At 53.3% G+C, this 17,634-nt stretch overlaps 1 protein-coding gene across 1 annotated transcript in view; it reads left to right on the top strand.

Moving 5' to 3' along the window:
* The window catches only part of SFT2D1 (SFT2 domain containing 1), a 100,425-nt gene extending 87,187 nt beyond the window's left edge, over nucleotides 1-13,238 (top strand). The window contains exons 3-9 of the mRNA XM_049654585.1: nucleotides 3,313-3,399; nucleotides 4,176-4,258; nucleotides 5,437-5,518; nucleotides 7,629-7,664; nucleotides 9,362-9,420; nucleotides 11,101-11,130; nucleotides 12,729-13,238. Coding sequence (XP_049510542.1) covers nucleotides 3,313-3,399; nucleotides 4,176-4,258; nucleotides 5,437-5,518; nucleotides 7,629-7,664; nucleotides 9,362-9,420; nucleotides 11,101-11,130; nucleotides 12,729-12,768 — 417 coding nt within the window. The 3' untranslated portion in view covers nucleotides 12,769-13,238. The remainder of the gene's footprint in view (nucleotides 1-3,312; nucleotides 3,400-4,175; nucleotides 4,259-5,436; nucleotides 5,519-7,628; nucleotides 7,665-9,361; nucleotides 9,421-11,100; nucleotides 11,131-12,728) is intronic.
* Nucleotides 13,239-17,634: the final 4,396 nt, after the last annotated feature.

The raw sequence follows: 17,634 nt of genomic DNA, 5'->3' as shown, positions 1-17,634 counted from the left end.
CCCCCCCCCCCCCCCCCCCCCCCCGTGGAGGTCCCCTCTTTCCCCCCGACTCCCCGCGGCCCTGACCCTGCAGTGGGCCAGCACTTCTTGGGTGGTACCCCCCCCCCCCCCCCCCCCCCCCCCCAGTCTCCCATCCCCAGTAGCCGCCCCCAGTAGCCAGTTAAAGCACTAGGCCACGTGAGAGGGCACTTCCTGCCTTGGAGCACTTTCTGCGATAGAAGCAGCAGGAGGCTGGAACCCAGGAAGGGCTGGTTTCCCTCTGGGCCATTCCCCCAGGGAGTCGGCCCTGCCCGGGGCTCCACTCACTGTCAGGGGAGCAGCACACAAAGGGCTCGCGGGAGCCTGATGTCAGGGAGCAGATGTGGGGCGCAGGTGCAGGGAGGGCGAGACCCTGAGCGGCCCGTGGAGCTGGCACCCGGGAGCACTCCGTAGGTATTTGCTGAATGGATGAGCAGAGGCCGGAGGGAATCAGGCGAGCTTTTTCTTCAAGACGGGAGAGGCCCAGTCACGGGGACAGGTGGAGAGACATGGTCTCAGGGAGAGAACTCGGGGCGCTCTTGGGGGTGCGGAGCTGACAGTGCAGGTTCCCAGAGAAGGTGGAGGGCTGGGCTCTAGGGCAGGGCGCACCGACCTCCGTGGTGATCCGAGGGAAAGGAGAGAGGTTCTCGAGGTCGGCGCGGTGGTGCGGCGGCAAACGGTGGAGGGAGGGCGCGTTGATGGTTTCCGTTTCGTGTGAAAGACGGGGAGCTGCCCGCCGGAAGTGTCAGGGCAAGACTGGAGGTTTGAGCAGTCAGGGGGCCACGGAGCCAGAGGCAGACAGACATCGCTGTGTCACGTCAGGCTGCCGGGCAGGCAGGGCCCGCCGGAAGGTGCCGATGACCTGAGCACCTGGCTGTGAGCCCCCCGTCCTGCCGTCGGACCGCCCAGAGGAAGAGGACGGCAGGCTGGAGTCGCGGTGGGATTTTGCCAGATGGGTGCGGCGGAAGGGGGATTCCAAAGGCCCTCCTGAGTCGGCGTGGCGTGGGAGTTCCGCAGAACAGAAGGGAGGAGGACCGGGGGGGCTGGCTAAGGGGACCCAGAGGCCGCGGTGCAGCCGGGACACGAGCAGTTGAATCAGCGTGGCCACCGTCGGGGCCGGACGTTGGGGGCCGGGAGCTGCCGCTTGAAGTTTGGACATGGGCTGATTCCGGGTGGTGAGAGTGGCCTGGCTCACTGAGTGCACTGGAGGGCAAAGGTCACGGGGACTAGGGGGCGAGGCGCAGGGAGGCCGGGCCGTCCGTGTGGATGCCGAAAGCATCCGACACTCTGCCGGGATGCAGGGTGGGACCTGTGATCAGGGGTCCCGAGTGGGAGAGGATGACCAGAGAGCAGTAGGTGACGGGAGTGGGGAGGGCAGGGGTGGCCGTTGACGCGTGAGCCTGCCAGTCAGGGAGACGCCCGGGAAGGTGGGGTGACGATCCCACTCAGGAGAGTCGCTGGACACCTGTAGCCTGTGTTCGCCGTCGGCTCACCTTCGGCTCTTTACGCTGAGCTCAAGACCGGTCTTTGCTCGCGGGTTGAGTATTCCGTATTTACGAATAGAAATAACTCGTTTCGGTTTCGGTTTTAAGATCACCCCGTGGAAATGGTAATAGGGGGAGACGCCTCCTATGGTGCAAATAGCTGAGCCGACAGGAGAGCAACAGTGGGGTGATTTAAACTTGTAGAAGAAAGTGCAGACGACACGCGCCCGTGTCGCGGTGTCCTCACCCTGACCGTTCGGCCCCTGCCCTGCACGTGTCGCGGGCCGCCTCCCGTGTCGTGCTCCACCTCTGGGCTTTGTCGTGCTCTGTGTAGCAGGGACACTGTTGGCGGGCGCCCTTCTGGTCCCGTGAGGTTCGGATGTTTTCACGGGCCGGTCTAGCCTTCTCGTACAGTGGAGCGATTCTGTACACGGGGGACGTTGCTGGAAGCAAGAGTGGGAATTAAAGCAAATTTTTGAAAAAACATTTGTTAAATGTGTTAAAAAGTGATGTGTGTTACATTTACAATCTTTATTTAGTTATTTTTATCTACTTTTCATGCTGCATAAGGACTCCCAGACTAACCTGTCGAGGTAAGGAATGTAGCCAAAGGTATTTTGAGCTTTCGCATGTAAAATTTTCTGGTTTTGCTTCATTATTCTCGAGAATACATACGAAGCGTGTCTCATTTTTGAGTATATACGGTAACGGAAGTCAGAAATGACATGTTGATACCTGAGTTCTCAAGATCTGTTTCTAGTTTCTTGAGGCAGCCGCTTTTGTCCCGCCCCAGCCTCACTGGGACAGAAGTTGCGAGAGTGTGTTGCCCCCCCACCCCCCATCAGTGTGTCAGGAGCGGGGTCACTGCCGCTCTCTTCCCTCACCGTTTGGTCAGAATTTACACAGCATACAGGAATGCTCTTGCTCTAGCATAAATGATCTTTCCAGTAATGTGTTTTTAATAATGGGTGAGGGGGTACCTAGGGCTTTCCTGAGTTGGTTTTAAGTGAACTTTTATAACACATGGAAATGACCACCCCTGCTGGCCGCCCAGGTCCCCGTCGCGGGGCGGGTGTACCCATCTCCCAGCGGCTCACCCTGGAGGTCCTGCAGTCACCCCACTTTGCCCACAGCCAGGGACCGCTGACGGGAGGTGGGTTCCGGAAGGCTGGCCCCCTGCCTCGAGGCAGAAGTGACACTGAGGTGCGGGGTGACGCTGTAGGTCGGGGCTGAACTCCAGCCGACGCCACATCAGGTCCCCCTTCCCCGTCCAGCCCCCCGACTTTCTACGGGGTTTCTCCTGAGAGCAGTTCGTGTACCAGATCCCTGTCTCAGGCTCTGCCTCAGGGAGCCTGCCGTATGCGACCTCCGGCGGGGATGCGGGGAGGCGGTGAGCCCTGCGTGCCGGGACCGTCTCCGCATCGTCGGTCCACAGTCCGCTTGTCTTGTTTCTTTAAGCCCTGAGTATTTTATAACACGCATCATACGCTGTGTCCACTGGTCCACGTTCGGTGCGCCTGGCGTCCCGCCCAGGTAAGGCCCTGGAGAACCCGGAGCCCAGGGCTGCTGTCACAGCTGCTCTCGCACCTGGGCAGGGCTCTCGGCTTCTCAGGACCATGTGAGTCCCAGGTCATGTTCACATCTCCCTTGGCAGCCGTGGACTGTGGCTCTTTGCCAAGGCCCGACCATGTGCAGCATAAGACCGATTCCCCGTACGGGTTAAAATGAAACTTGGCCATAATTCAGCATGAAGAATCAGATTAGTTCATGGCAGGTTAAGAACGTGATCTGATCTCCCTTCCTCTTTAAGGTCCTGGATGCCTCGTCCCTTAGTTTCAACACCAGGTTGAAGTGGTTTGCGATCTGCTTCGTGTGCGGCATTTTCTTCTCTATCCTTGTGAGTTAAAGCTTCGTGTTGCCCGATCGCTTTTACTTTTTGTCAGACCGATGACCCTGGGTAGTGGCAGCGAGCAGCCTGTAGTCGATCGCAGTGAGTCTGTTTCCACGGGATGTATGTCGCCTGAAATAGGGGCGAGGAGATCAGGACGGGGAGGCGTTCACATTTCATGGGGTTTAGGGGCTGTGAAAATAATTTAAAAAAAAATTTTTTTTTTTTTAATGTTGATTTATTTTTGAGACAGAGAGAGACAGAGCATGAACGGGGGAGGGGCAGAGAGCGAGGGAGACACAGAATCCCAAACAGGCTCCGGGCTGTCAGCACAGAGCCCGACACGGGGTTTGAACTCACAAACTGTGACACCATGACCTGAGTTGAAGGTGGACGCTCAACCGACTGAGCCCCCCAGGCGCCCCGAAAATCTTTTTTTTTTTTAAAGAAAACCCCATGTGTGTAAAGAGCTGCAGGGTCAGGAATCGAGATGCCTTAACTACTTTGTTTAACTTGCCGTTTACGGGGCCTGTTGACCTAAGAGTGAGGTTGACTCACGTGCGCAGGGGAGGTTGTGTTACCGCTAAGTTGTGCGCACCGACCCGCAAAACAGGCAGAAGGCTCAGAGTCGATGACAAGGAAAGTTAACTGCCTTTTTAGAACTAAAAAAGTCCGCATTGGCGCATTTATACTTAAATTGCATATTATGTAATGATCGTCCGTAGCGCGTTTGTGTTTCAAGCTGTCACGGTGGTGTCATGATTTTAAAATCTGTCTTAACTCAGGGAACTGGATTACTGTGGCTTCCCGGGGGCATCAAGCTTTTCGCAGTGTTTTACACGCTCGGAAACATCGCTGCGCTGGCCAGGTACGTGTAGAAGCCGGGCTCTTCGGGTCGTTTGGGTTGCTGTTGCCATCGCAGTCTTCCTTCCCGGTGAGCACTTCGTGCTAGGGTCTGCTTCTGTAGCTGCACAGTTGATGTTCGCTCAGGAAACGTTTATCGTTCCCTGCCGTGGGCCAGCGGCGCGGCGGAGTGGGGCGGGCAGGGGGAGCCGGCATTTGGGGCACTTGCCGGGTGTTTCTCTCCGTTACCCCAGTGTGCGATCCTTGGAACTGGGTGAGTCCCTGCCCCGGGGGTGTGCCCAGTGAGGTGACCAGGCGCACTTCCCACCAGACCGTCCTCCGGAGCCCCGCTCCCTGCTTGTGAAGCCGCGTCTTAGTGAGAGAAAGGACCGGCCCTCCAGCCGACCAGCCCGAAGAGCCGGCCTTGATGGTGGCGAGCACCGGCGAGCCCAGTGGCATTTCGGATCGGGCTTTCGCACATTCCTGTCTGAGGATCTTTGGTGCATGTTTGGGTGTTTGGATGTCTGTTGAAGTAGGTGTCAGAGGCAGGAGTTAGCTTTCCCAGGTGACCTTCTGTCTCCTCCGGAACTTTCTGGATCAGAGGTAGTCACGTGAAGCTGTGTGAGCTGAGACCAAGCTCAGCCCGCTTTCCTGGGCCTGTGCCTGCAGGCCTTCCCTTCCAGGCTCCGGTCTGAGCAGAGCCCAGCTCAGCACGTGCATGTGTGGCCGCTGTCGGGGGCTTTAAACGGACCGGTGTCCGGAGGGCGTCGTTCATCGCTCTGGCCCGTCACGGGCGGAAATGAGGAAGGGTAGTGACTGAGTTGGGGCAGATTGGAAGCAGATCACCTGTGAGTTCAGGATCCCTCCGACCGCCAGTAATTTGTAAAAAGGCATTTATGTGTGTCATGGGAAACTAGATTAAAGTTTCCTTTTGGGGCGCCTGGCTGGCTCAGTCCGTAGAGCATGTGACTCTTGATCTCGGAGTCATGAGTTCACGCCCCATGTGGGGCCTAGAGCTTACTTAAATAAACAAGTCTAAAAAAAAAAAAAAAGGTTTCCTTTTAATATTAAAGAAAAATATAAGTGATTTAGTGAGAAATTTTTATTCGTAAACCAGCACGGGATGTCTTTTCTTGAAAGCATTTTTGTTTATATGGCCAGACAAATTACAGATTCATCTCTGCTCCTGTTTGTTTCGAATAGTACGTGCTTTTTAATGGGACCCATGAAGCAGCTGAAGAAAATGTTTGAAACGACAAGATTGCTTGCAACAATTATTATGCTTGTAAGTACACACTGACAGTTCAAGCCTTGGGACGTGTCTCGCGTTACTGCTCTGCAGATGGCTGCCCGCCCTTCTGTCTGTCCTGTTCTGTTTCTTCGCTGCCCGTATGTCACCCTCACGTCCTTAAGCCTGTGTGTCTGCAGGAGGTAGATGGTACAACATCGCCTCAATTGGCCGACTCGCGAAATCCCGCCTCCTGTTGCACGTGCCTGGCGTCGGGGCTCCGTGGGTTCAAAGCGGAGCTTGGAGGTGCTTGAACGCTGTTTCCAAGCCCCGCGGAGCACCTCTAACCAGATGCGTGTGCTCTCGGGGAGGTGGGGCTGGAGTACGGGTCTCCTCCGGGGCCACTGGAGTCCTCTCGGGGACGCTGGGCTCAACTGACGTAGCCGGCCGTCTGGCTTTGGCGCCTTCTTGTGTCACCGTTTGTACTCCCAACAGCGTGGCTTCTGTGGCCGGACCTGTGAGTGTGCCGGGTCCCTGTCACCGGACTGTGCACGGCTGCCAGGTCGTCACCCTGACACCTGGCGTTCTCTTTATCTGTGAACCGGGCGAGGGGCGGTTAACCGTTTTCATGCCGCACCTTTTGGGTTCTCGGCTGACGTTTTGGGGTCCCGGGCCGAGGAACTCGAGTGTCCCCGCGTGCACTGAGCCCCCGGCTCCCAGCGTGTTTGTCTGTGTCTCTGGCAGGTTCCTCTTGCCTCTTTAACGCACGTTGTGGAGCGTAAGGTCATCGTATCGGCCGGTTTGTCCTTGTAACCAGTGCTAAGCTTCTGGACGCAGCTCATTCTCAACCATAATGTGTGTCTCCTCCCACCTCGTTACCAGAGGGAACACCTGTTTTAGACTAACTTCTCGTTCGTGTCCTTTTTCACTGTCGTCATAGTTTAGTACCGTATTTCTGATTTTTCCAGTTAGAATTTCGTGTATTAGCATGTACAGCGATACATTAACACTCAACTTTGTCTGGGGTACTGGAAAGTTATCTCCTGCTGTTAGACCGTGAGAAGTTTATATTTCACTAGGATTTTTTGGAGACTGGCTTTGCGTAGAGTCTCCTGGAACCCGTCTTAGTCGTGTATAAGCATCAAGTCGAGAAGGCTGTGTAAACATTTAGAAATGTAGACCGTTTTCCAGAAGAGACCATTAAGTGTTTATATGACACAACTTCGGTGATGACTCCGGTCAGCATGTCCACCTGACTGTTCTGTGTGGTCTCATTTGCTGCTCACGTAAGATTTTGCCTGATAATGACCGTGCGCACATACGGCCACTCACGTGGCGTCTCCTCAGTGCCAGCCCCCACCTCAAGCACGTCACAGACCAATTCTGCTTCGTTCATTGCCGGAGCCCTTCAGAGCATGTGGGTAGACCGCGTCCTCATTTTCAAGAGAAGATGACTGGAGTCTGAACCCAATGACTGATTTAACACTCGGAGCGTCAAAGCCTAGGGCTCTCTGTCCGCCAGCCTCCTGCTTGTCACTGTTGCTGTCACCTGCCCCTTGGGGGACCCAGGGATGTGGAGTGGTGCTGTCATCTTCTGCATGGAAATCATTACAGTAGATTCCTTCCGTTAAGTAAAGTAGATTTAAGTAAAGTCGAATTACTGGGCGTCCCCAGTCGTACTACGCTCTCTGTTGGTGATATTCTGTTACTAGACACTGACACAAGCACGCGTAAGAACGGCTGTTGTCTGGGACTAAGAGGGTGGGTGTCATGACGAGCACGGAGTCATGTGTAGAAGGGTTGAGTCCCTCCGTTGTACACCTGAAACTAACAGAACGCTAGATGTTAATTGTACAAGAATTAGAAAAATTGAAGATCAAATTAAAAGAACAGCTGATATCACTAAACCATTCCTCAAGCATCCTTCCCGTTGATTTGATCAACGGATTGTTCACTAGGAGCTTCCAGTTCGCCTGGGAACACTGCAGTCACGGACTCGAGGGGAGGATGAACTTGGCTCGCAGTGTGGAACGCGGCTAGACTTGGCCGCGGCTCTGATCTTGTCCCGTAGTTTTATTATGCATGCAAATGATGCAGATTAGTTTATGACTTTTTTTAAGGTTTTGAAAGGACTCACATTTGCAATTTTTTCTTTCCTTTCCTATAGCTGTGTTTCATACTTACGCTGTGCGCTGCTCTTTGGGTAAGTATGTCAGCTGCACCTGCTTTCTGCTAACTGGCCCCTCACCGTCATGCTCACCCTGCTGTCCCGAAGGAGCTCAAAGTCTGGCTTCTTGAAGCCCACAGAGGTTGGGTGTCCCTAACATTGTGTATCGTGACATGAGCTTAGTGCCTACACTCACGATGAACCCCGCCATCCAACACAGGCGGCCTCCTGCTTGCCTCTGGAGCACACTGACCCGACCCTGACGGCTCCTGGGCTCCCAGGGGCTCCTGCTGGGGTCTGTCTGCTCTCGTCTGCGGTGCTCACGAGCCGGGCCATCCTCTCCCCTACGGCAGAGAGGAGGCCGCTGATGAGGGAGTGCGTTTCGAGTCACAAGATGTCAAAACTAATACGAAAGGGCAAGAAAACAAACCAAAACAAATTAGCAAAAGGGGGCGCCTGGCCGGCCTGGTCGGAAGACCGTGCGACTTGATCTGGGGGTTGTGACTTTGAGCCTCACGTTGGGTGCAGAGGTTACTTTAATTAATTAATTTTTAAGAAGATGTAAAATCGCTTAAAAAAAAAAGGCAGGCGGGCAAAAGAACTTCAATATACCTGTTACTGTTAAGGTGAACAGCTCTTCATTAGCCTGAAGTTCAGCACACTTTCCAGTGCTCCTGAGTCTTTATTCCCTTTATTTATTTGCCCCACCCCCACCCCCCATCTACTTAGGGATTTGAGGTGGTTCGTGAGCTATCAAGAAAACTACACATTTAAAAAAAAAAAAAAACAAACAGTAGCATATATGTTCTAGAAATATTCTGTGTCAAAATGGACTGAGCTTTAATTGTGTGACAATTCTCACACCTCATTTCTCAATGATGACTGAAAGAATATTCTTTAGTTTTTTTCATGTTTGTTTATTTTTGAGAGAGAGAGCGTGAGCACGAGCGGGGGTGGGGCAGAGAGGAAGACACAGAATCCAAAGCAGGCTCCAGGCTCTGAGCTGTCAGCACAGAGCCTGACTCAGGGCTCGAACCCACAAACCGTGAGATCATGACCTGAGCCGAAGTCAGAGGCTTAACCGACTGAGCCATCCGGGCGCCCCTAAAAGAATGTTCTTAAACAGTATTTGCATATCTGCATGGAACATTGAGTTTTGGCCTTGGTCTAACAGCCTATTTATTTATAGGCAGTAAGTTAAAATGAATAAAGAAGTAAGCAAAAATAGAAATGGACAAGGAATTCTAAAAATAGGCCATTTTAAAACCGAAACTGTTAATTTTACGTTATTCTAGAAATCACGATAAAATGCCGTTTTTCTTCAAAAAGTAACTCCAGGAGCAAGAGAGAAAGGAGTAAAGGGTGCACATCCCACCCAGGACAGAGATCGGATAGCTCCGTGGGGTTTTCAGGGTTGACTTTAGTAAAGGTGGCGTCGACTTGGGGAGCTGGCGGGAGAGCACTGGCGCGTGCCGCCTCGCGCGGTTACTTCGGGGACACTCCCTCGGTGCCCTGTATTCCCAGCGTCTAAATTGATACGGAGACTTTAGAAAGGAAAGACGCTTCATGGAGATTTAAATTTCGGATCTACCGAGTCTCAAATTTGTCACGGTAAAACTTAACAACGTAAATGAAGCTGTCTGCATTTTCGAAGGGGAGGAATTGAAACCTGTTTGAGGAAAATAGTTTTAAAGATTCCTAACCTGCTGTTTGTCTGTTTTTGCTGTTGTTAGTGGCACAAGAAGGGCCTGGCCTTGTTGTTCTGCATATTGCAGTTCTTGTCGATGACCTGGTAAGTCTTGCGTAGGCTGCTGAGAAACTTCAAATGCCCTAAGTCTCGATAAGCATTTTCTTATGGAGCCTTTGAGCCTGGGAACGTCTAGCCTTTCGTGTGATGGTTCGAAGCATGTGCCCTGGAGGGGACGGACCTCCTGAGAGGTCAGATGAGTGCGATTTGCAGTGTCCCGTGGGACCCACACGTTGCTCGGTGGCGACTGGGGAGGGGTGGGGTCACGCCAGTGGGGGGTGGGGTGCTGTTGCACAATGATGCCCTTCCTTCTCCTTCGTATGAGAAAGAGAAACGACAGCACGTGTAGGGAATACCAGGTGGACGCGTACAAGCGAGGCCATGTCAGGGAGAAGCCCGGGAGAATACTGGCTCTTTGCTCCGTGTTGCCCGATAGTTACAAGGGAGAATTCCCTCTGCCGAACGTGGCCCTGTAGTATCTGGCACGTCCCATCTGAATCGTCAGTGAATACAGTTGACCTTCGGCACGAGGGGCACCAACCCCCACTGTCGGAAATCTGTGTATGACCTTTGCCCCAGAACTTAACTACCAAGAGCCTACTGTTGAAGCTTTGCCAGTTTCAGAAACAGTCGATTAATATGCATTTTCTGTATGTGTCCTGTAGTGTGGTCTTACGATTATACCTATTCCTTAATTCTTTTTGGTATTCCTTGGCCGCGGGCTTCATCTGCCAGGTTTTCTCAAAATGGTGCAGATCTCCAGCCAAAAAATTTCCCGGTTGTATTTATTGGGGGAAAAAAAAATCCACATTTAAGTGGACCCAATGAGTTCAAACCCACATGGTTCCACAGAGTCAGCTGCCCATAGTTGCAAATCCCGCTTCTCGGCCTTCCCGCTGCCTGTGGTGACCTGTCCCTCCGAGTATTCGGCCTCGCCCTTCCCTCCCGGCCACATGCTCCCCCTCCTCCGGGAAGCCTCTTTAGGGTCTGGGCTGCGGCCAGTTCCCCCGCAGTGAGTGTGTGATCGGGTTGGTTGCGCCCCTCCTCACACGCCTCCGCGTTTGTCACAGATCCAGTATCTGTCAGAGGGTTTTCCTTCTTCAGAGCTGGGTTCGTGCGCTCCCTGCAGGGGTCAGGCCACCCTGCCCGGGCTCGTGGCCTTCAGCCTCTCTGACGTCGCCCCTGCGAGATCAGTCTTTCCTTGCGCCCTGTTCCCCTCCGCTGGTCGCGGCTTCGACGGGTGTTACCTGCGCTTCTCTATGCGTGGTTTCACTCTTGTTCGGGGAACCGTGGGAAGATGTAAATCCCGTGCTTTGGCCTTTTTCTGTAAGAGGTTGCACTTTGTGGCATCATCCGTACGTGATGGTTGATGTATCCCTGAAGGGGAATGCCGTTTGTTCTCGCTTTACTCTTTTGATCGAAAAGACTTAAAAGGGTGACCTTCTTACCGGAACAGGCCCAGACTGTAGCGGGCGGTCGAGTCCCACAGATGGCTCCTGAAAACACAGAGCTTCTTGTTCGGGAGGCGGGGGGCGGGGAGCAATCATTTGCCCGTTTAACAGGTTCCCGGCTGAAGCTGCTGTTACTGGTCTGGGGCTGTGTTTTGAGGGTTAGTGCACAGCATCGCGCGGCTTTGTTTGTTACGGTGTTGGAGTGTGGCCCCTCGGCACGAAGAAGAGCGGCAGGTGTCTGGATCGTCTCAGCATCTTTGAATTTTTCTTGCAGGTACAGCCTGTCGTACATCCCGTATGCAAGGTGAGACTGTTCAAATTCCATCTTGTCGTTTCTGGTCCTCTGCTGATCTTGACACAGTTACGTGAATTTTAGGATATGCACATTCAAATATGATGTAAAAAGCTGTTTTTCGTAGACTTTCTCTCCGCATGCCCCGCCCCCCATTTACTTTATTTACTTTTTAAATAAGATCAATAGAAGTTTACCGTATAAAGCAAAACCATTCAGAACATGTGTAGCAACCAGGTTGGAACCTCCTGTTTTTACCAATTAAACATTTACACTTAGGAAATTTTGACGAGAGATTCCTGATCCTTCCCTGACTGCAAATACTCGGTAAATGGGATGGACAGACACCAGTAAAACAAAATTCCACATTAAAAAAAAAAAAAAACAAAAAAACAGGAAGTTAGAAACTGAGGTCTGACACATCGGTGTTTGTTTGAAGCCAGTAGAAACATATTTATTTTATGTGTCAAGAGTAACTACCATTTTCTTGCATCTTTTTCAGAGAAATGTACTAATTTAGTTGTGGAGGGAAAAACCTAATTATAACCTTAAACCTGACCGGTTCAGAAAAGTACTCTGTTGAGGCACAACTTTGCTTCTGGGTGAAATTTGGGAACAGGTTACATATGAAAAACAGCAAACTCGTATGCCTAATGTGAACAATGAAGGAAACTGTAGAAATACGATTTTTATTCATCTCAAATGGATGATTCTTTCTGATGAGTGCCTATACGGGGTCAACCCAGGTGGGTAGGCTGTCCAGCAGGGGGACCATAGGTAGCTCGCCTGTCCTCGGGGCCGCAGCTGGGAGATGTCGTGCCGTTTCTCAGCAAGAGGACAGGTCACCTAGAAGCGATATCTACCCCTGAAAGACTGAGTTCAAAGCCATGGCCAGGCTACTAGAAAGTGCTTAACCCTCTGCCTTTGAGGGCAGCATATAGAATCTGCTCACACAGCTCTAGTCCCCTGGTGAGTGCTTTCCTTAATTTTTTATTTAGTAAGGTTTTTTTTTAAAAATCTCTACACCCAACGTGGGGCTCAAGTTCCTAACCCTGAGGTCCAAAGTCTCATGTTCTTCTGACTGAGCCAGCCAGGCTCCCTGACTGGTGCATGCTTTTAACAATCCGTATACAAATAGTAATTTTAAATGCATAAAAGCATCAAGTAATAGTTTAAACAAACTGTTTTGGAAAGAAAATGTGAAAGGTGAAGTCTTGTGAATTTTATTTTATTTTTTTTGAATTCTGAGGATTCGTCATAAACGTTTTGCTTTTTAAAATCCAGTTCATTGTTTTAAAACTTGGTTCTTTTGTTAGGTTATTTTTGGTATTTATGTTTATTTCTTTACATCAAGATTAGCATGTGTGCTGGAAAAGATTTCCTAAAATAAATGCCATTTCAGACGTTAAAACATTATTTTGAAATTTCAGTTCCTGGTTTCAAGTGATACTCAGCAGAGTTTTAGTTAGAAAATGTTTTGATGGCTTCACTGAGTTCTCTTGTAAAACGTCCTCACGTGTCTGTCTCTTGGCGGAAATGTTTTGTCCACGTTTGCTCCTGAGGCAGGTTATTATATTGTTTTCCTTTCTCCCCCCCCCCCCCCAAACCAGGGATGCAGTAATTAAATGCTGCTCTTCTCTCTTAAGTTGAAAATGAGAAATTCTTTGAAAAGATCATTGGAAGGACTGATGTTGTGTTTTTGGTGAAGTACGCCTTTCCCGATGCAGTAATCACTCCCCCTACAGCTGCCGTGACCGTCGTGACCATTTTGTGTGCTGGCGGAAAGGCCACGCTTGATTAAACTGTTAAACACTCGTAACGTGAAATTCATGTTGTGTCGTTAACATGCTCTCCCCGAAGATTAGGAGCTTTTAATCTCTGCCAACTGTAAATGATTTTTTCCCTGGTTTTTTAACCTTTTCTAAGCAGCATCTAAGATGTGAATATTTAAGACTGTGCCGCAAGCTGTTTTAAAAATGTCTGGTTTTAAAGTATCTTTTTTTTAAAGAACACCTTAAATGTGAAAGTTTTTACTTTAAGCTAAAAATTGCTTATCATATGTAATAAAATAATATATAAATCTCGACAATTTTGAAATAAATCCACACTTGGACAAAGAATATTTTCTGGATCAAATTTATAATGTTTTAGGTGGGGGGCACACTGATTGAGTTCTGGCACGACAGAGTGTTTCTGTAGAAAAATGAATGAGAGACAGTCTCTGTCCTAACAATGCTGTGAACATTTGCACAAGATCACAGGACTGTGATGGTGACAGCAGGGAAAAGGGTGTCATCCAGACCGAAAAACACACCAGAAAGTTGAGGAGGGTGGGGCGTGGGGGACGGTTCCAGAGGTGCGAGGAGTGTCCACGGGGCAAGTCGGGTAGGTGAGGGTAGGTGAGGCAGCCCCAGGAGGAAGCTGCTTTCACCCCTGCGCTGGAAGAATGGTTGGGGGTGGGTGGGTGAAGCCCAGCCCCCACTCCTGTTCTGAGGTTGTCACCCCCACCCCCACCCCACGTGGGGATCCGTGGTCAGATCCACAGGCAGCAGCGCAGGGGTCAGCAGGGGAAGGGCCAGCACAGCCCTTGGCCTTGGTGTGACGATCCTTGATAACGATGTGGGCTCAGAGTGGGTGATGGGAGAGTTAGCTCTTCAGTGGTTAACCCAGAAGACATGCCCCGGGCTTTGCAGGGGGGCGGGCACGGCGGGGGGGGGGGGGCAGGGCGGATCGGAGCTCGACTGGGGAAGGCTGGCGGTGGGGAGCGAGGCCAGGCCCAGACCCCACGCCCTAGAGGATACCGGAGGTCAGGGTGGGGAACACGGCACCAGGCGGCGGTGACGGGCTACCGCCTGACACCTCCCCCGGCCCCCCAAGAGGTCTCAGTCCCGTGGCGGTTGCGGTTACAGAGAGTCACAGGACACCGTGGGAGGGCGGAGGCGGGCAGAGGTGCGTGCAGAGCAGGGAGGGAGGGGAGGAGGGCGTGGTGTGTACCACACAGGAAGCGGGCTGTGCAGGAGGCCCGCGGAGGGGTCGGGGTGTGACGTGGAGACGTGGAGCTCAAAGAAGTGGGTTATTCTCGGTGTCGGTAGATGACGGTAGCCACAGAGAGTCCGTCTGTGTCCCCAGAAGGATCGGCCTTGAGCCGGCGGCCCCCGTTGGGGTGGCGGTACGGTGACGTGGCCCCGTTGCCGTGTCCGCGCACAGGGTCCCAGGACGGAACACAGAACTTCGGGCGACATTCCTGCTGTGGAGGTGCGGGCTCAGCCTCGGGACGGAGCAGAAGCCCGGTCGGTCCGCCCACCGAGATGGCGCGGGCGCTGCCTCGCCTGGAGCTGCCGGGCTTCCCGGGTGGCCCTGCGTCCCAGTCCAGGCGGCGGAGGTGGCGGGCGTCGCCCGGGCACGTGCGGGTGGGGGGCGGGGTGGTGGACAAGGACCGGGCGAGGTGAGGTGCATCTTAACTTCCTCGCTCGCTGGACAGGACCCGCCCCGCGGATGACAGCCTGGCCCTGCAGGGGGAGGGGGGACACCTGCGGGGTGCCACAGCCCGCAGGGTGAGTGGGACGAGGCAGGGCCCTGGCTGGGGGGAGGGTGGGTGAAAGGTACGTGGGAGTCTTCTTATGACCCCAGAGAGTGCAGGTCAGGGTGTGTAGGCGGGGCCCCGTCCGTGGGAGGGTCACCCCGGTGCCCCCCGTCGCCCCTCCTGTTCTCAGGGCGCATGTCCCCCTGGCTCCGCAACCGCTGGCTGGTCCCCCCGCCCCCCCCCCCCCCCCCCGCTTTCCCGCGGCAGGCATGTGTCGGGCCAGCGCCTCCGCCTCCCTGAGAGCAGATCGGCCTGGCAGGTGCAGTGGCTGTTGGCCCCGCATACGGGTCCCCAAACATTAAAATCGACGGGCGTAAGCAGCGAAGGGCCTTCTGGCTGAACCGAGGAGGGGCACGAGCCGGCGTGGGTCATCCTGGCAGGGATTGTCCGCAGCTCGGTCACCGCAGAGAGCTGGGGGGGGGGGGGCCTCCACGTCCGCATGGCCCTGAGCGCCCAGCCGGGTCCTCCCCTCTGGGACCCCCACCCCGCTGCCACCTGAAGATACTTTATTTGCTTGATAGAAGACAGTTTATTTGCTTGATAGGACGCGCAGGGGCAGAGCCTGCCCGAGACACCGGCGTGCACACTGAGGGAAGGCCGCTCTTAACACACTTCCCTGCGCGACCTTGCACGTCACCGCGCCCCACCTGACGGCTCCCGGAGCACGAGTCCGCGGGAGCTCGGGCCCGCGCTGCTGCAGCCCGGGGCTGTGCGTGCTGCTCACGTCACGGCCGCAGTGACAGGGCTGGGGGGTTGGGTTGGGTCACCTGCGTGCGACGGTGACCACCGGGATCCTTCGGGGACCTTGGCAAAGGGCTGTCCCCAGAGGGCAAGGCAAAGCAAACGGTTCCGTGAGTCTCCAACTATTCCGTCACCTCTCGGTGTGTGAACCAGCCTGCGGGGTGTCCGCGGTCCTCTGAAATGCCACTGCGCATCTCTGCAAGGCCGAGCGCGGCAAGGAAAAGGTGCGGCGTGAACTTCAGGCGTATCGTTTTGAGGGAAGCCGGTGTCTTTTCTCCCCACACCGTCCTGTTCTGATTCGCTTCGGGCTTTGCCAGGCTGTTGCAAGAAAGAGCCACGTGTGACGTCTCGCTTTCAAAGCAGCTCACCTCCTAGCCACCATTGTGGCTCGCCGTCCCGAGCGGCGGGTTCCTGGTGCAACACGGCAGGCAGTGTGGCGATCCTCAAGGTGGGGTCCGGGACACCCTGCCGGGGCCCGCTTTGGCGCTAATCCCAAGACCCTGTGCTTCCACTCGTGCTACCATGAACGCACGTCGGAGTCATGGGGCTGCGGACGTGTGATCACACGAGAACCCGGCAGCACGGAGCCCACCCCTCACCTCTGATTTGTTGGTTTTAGCAAATACCGTTATATTTCATTAAAAACATGTTAACGTGATGGGTGTATTGTTCGTTTTTCAGTTTTATTTTTTTACTCATCTCTACACCCGATGTGGGGCTTGAACTCACAACCGCGAGATCGAGAGCCATGTGTTCTTCTGACTGAGGCAGCCGGGCGCCCCAACGTAATGGGTGTATTGTTAATGTCACGAGTTTGTTGTCATTTTTAGATGTGTAAATACACGTTTTTTAAGTCACTTGGAATTTCTACTGACGTTAACATCCAGAGAGGCCGTAAAAACAGAAGCGGGTCCTAGGAGTGTCAGGGAGGCGTCGAGGCCCCACGGCAGCGAGGGGAGAGGGCTCTGGGGCCTCCCTGACCCGGCAGGTCTCCTTGTGGCTGGTCGTGAAGCTCCTGGGGAAATCTTGGTTGGTCGTCCGTAAAACACGGGTCCTTCCGGTTCTCCTAAAGCTCATGAGGTTTGAGTGAAGCAAAATCCAGACAAAGTGGATCATTATCTTAGCGTTGGGGGAAAGGACTCTAAAGCCAACAGTGTCTGAACAGGTTCCTGAATGTTTTCTACCCCCAGACCCTCTCACGGTAACAGACCACTGTGAGAAGAAGGAATGGAGGTATTTCTGGTTATCGACCAAGTTGTCTGTGTCTCAGGGGTCCACGAGGATTGTAACAGCCAGAAGGAGACCTCTTGCGGTTTAAAATTCAGACTCCGTGTTGGTTCTGGCTGTTGGACGATTTACCGCTCCCTCGCGTGAAGTCATTTGAGTCAAAACACGGGAACAAAGCACAGCATGTGGGAAGAAGGTGTGATTTGGCAAAGCAGGGCATCGATCTCTTTGCCTTTGGACATTTTTCTGAACGTGCGCTGAAGTCGTCATACCGAGGTAAACCCGAGACACTGATGAGCTCGTGAGAAAAAGGAACTTTCTTAAAATAGCGACTGGTTTCCGGGCGCCATGGTGTGATTGCCGGCGCTGCCTCAATCAGCAGCGTCCGTGGGGATGAGCTGGTGAGCGCAGTGTGTCTGTACTCAGGATGTGGGGGGATCCCTGTGGGACCCCAGCCTCCCACAGAGCAGGCTCAGCGCCCCGCAGGCTGCGCGGTTTTCCCTTCCCTTCAAACCTGCGCAGCACTTGGGCTGATTTTAGTGGGGTCTGGATATTGTCTTGCTTCTTTATTTTGGTGATTTAAATATTTTCCGCATACGTCTTTGTTCTGGAAACAGTTTCAAGGGTTGTCATAACAAAAAGTCTGCGTTCCTACACTTAACTCTGATACAACAGTGGGAGAAAAAATTACCATGAATTCTCCAATGGTGGACCACACCGTGTTCGCGTTTGTTCAGAATCCGAAAATCAAACAAATGTCACGGCATCGTCTGGTGACAGGTGACAGCGACGCTCGTGAGCGCAGCATCCCCCACAGACGGGTCGAATCGCTGTGCTGTGCACCTCACGCTGATGTGACAGTGGGCCAAGTGTAATGTTTCAAAAAGGAGCATCGACGTAATTGGAAAGTGAGACAGCACAGGCAAAAACTACGGACAGTTCTGAGTACGTATACGGGCTTTTGC

Source organism: Panthera uncia (assembly GCF_023721935.1).
Source record: "Panthera uncia isolate 11264 chromosome B2 unlocalized genomic scaffold, Puncia_PCG_1.0 HiC_scaffold_24, whole genome shotgun sequence".
Taxonomy (NCBI): domain Eukaryota; kingdom Metazoa; phylum Chordata; class Mammalia; order Carnivora; family Felidae; genus Panthera; species Panthera uncia.
This window is presented reverse-complemented; position numbering and strand designations above follow the sequence as displayed.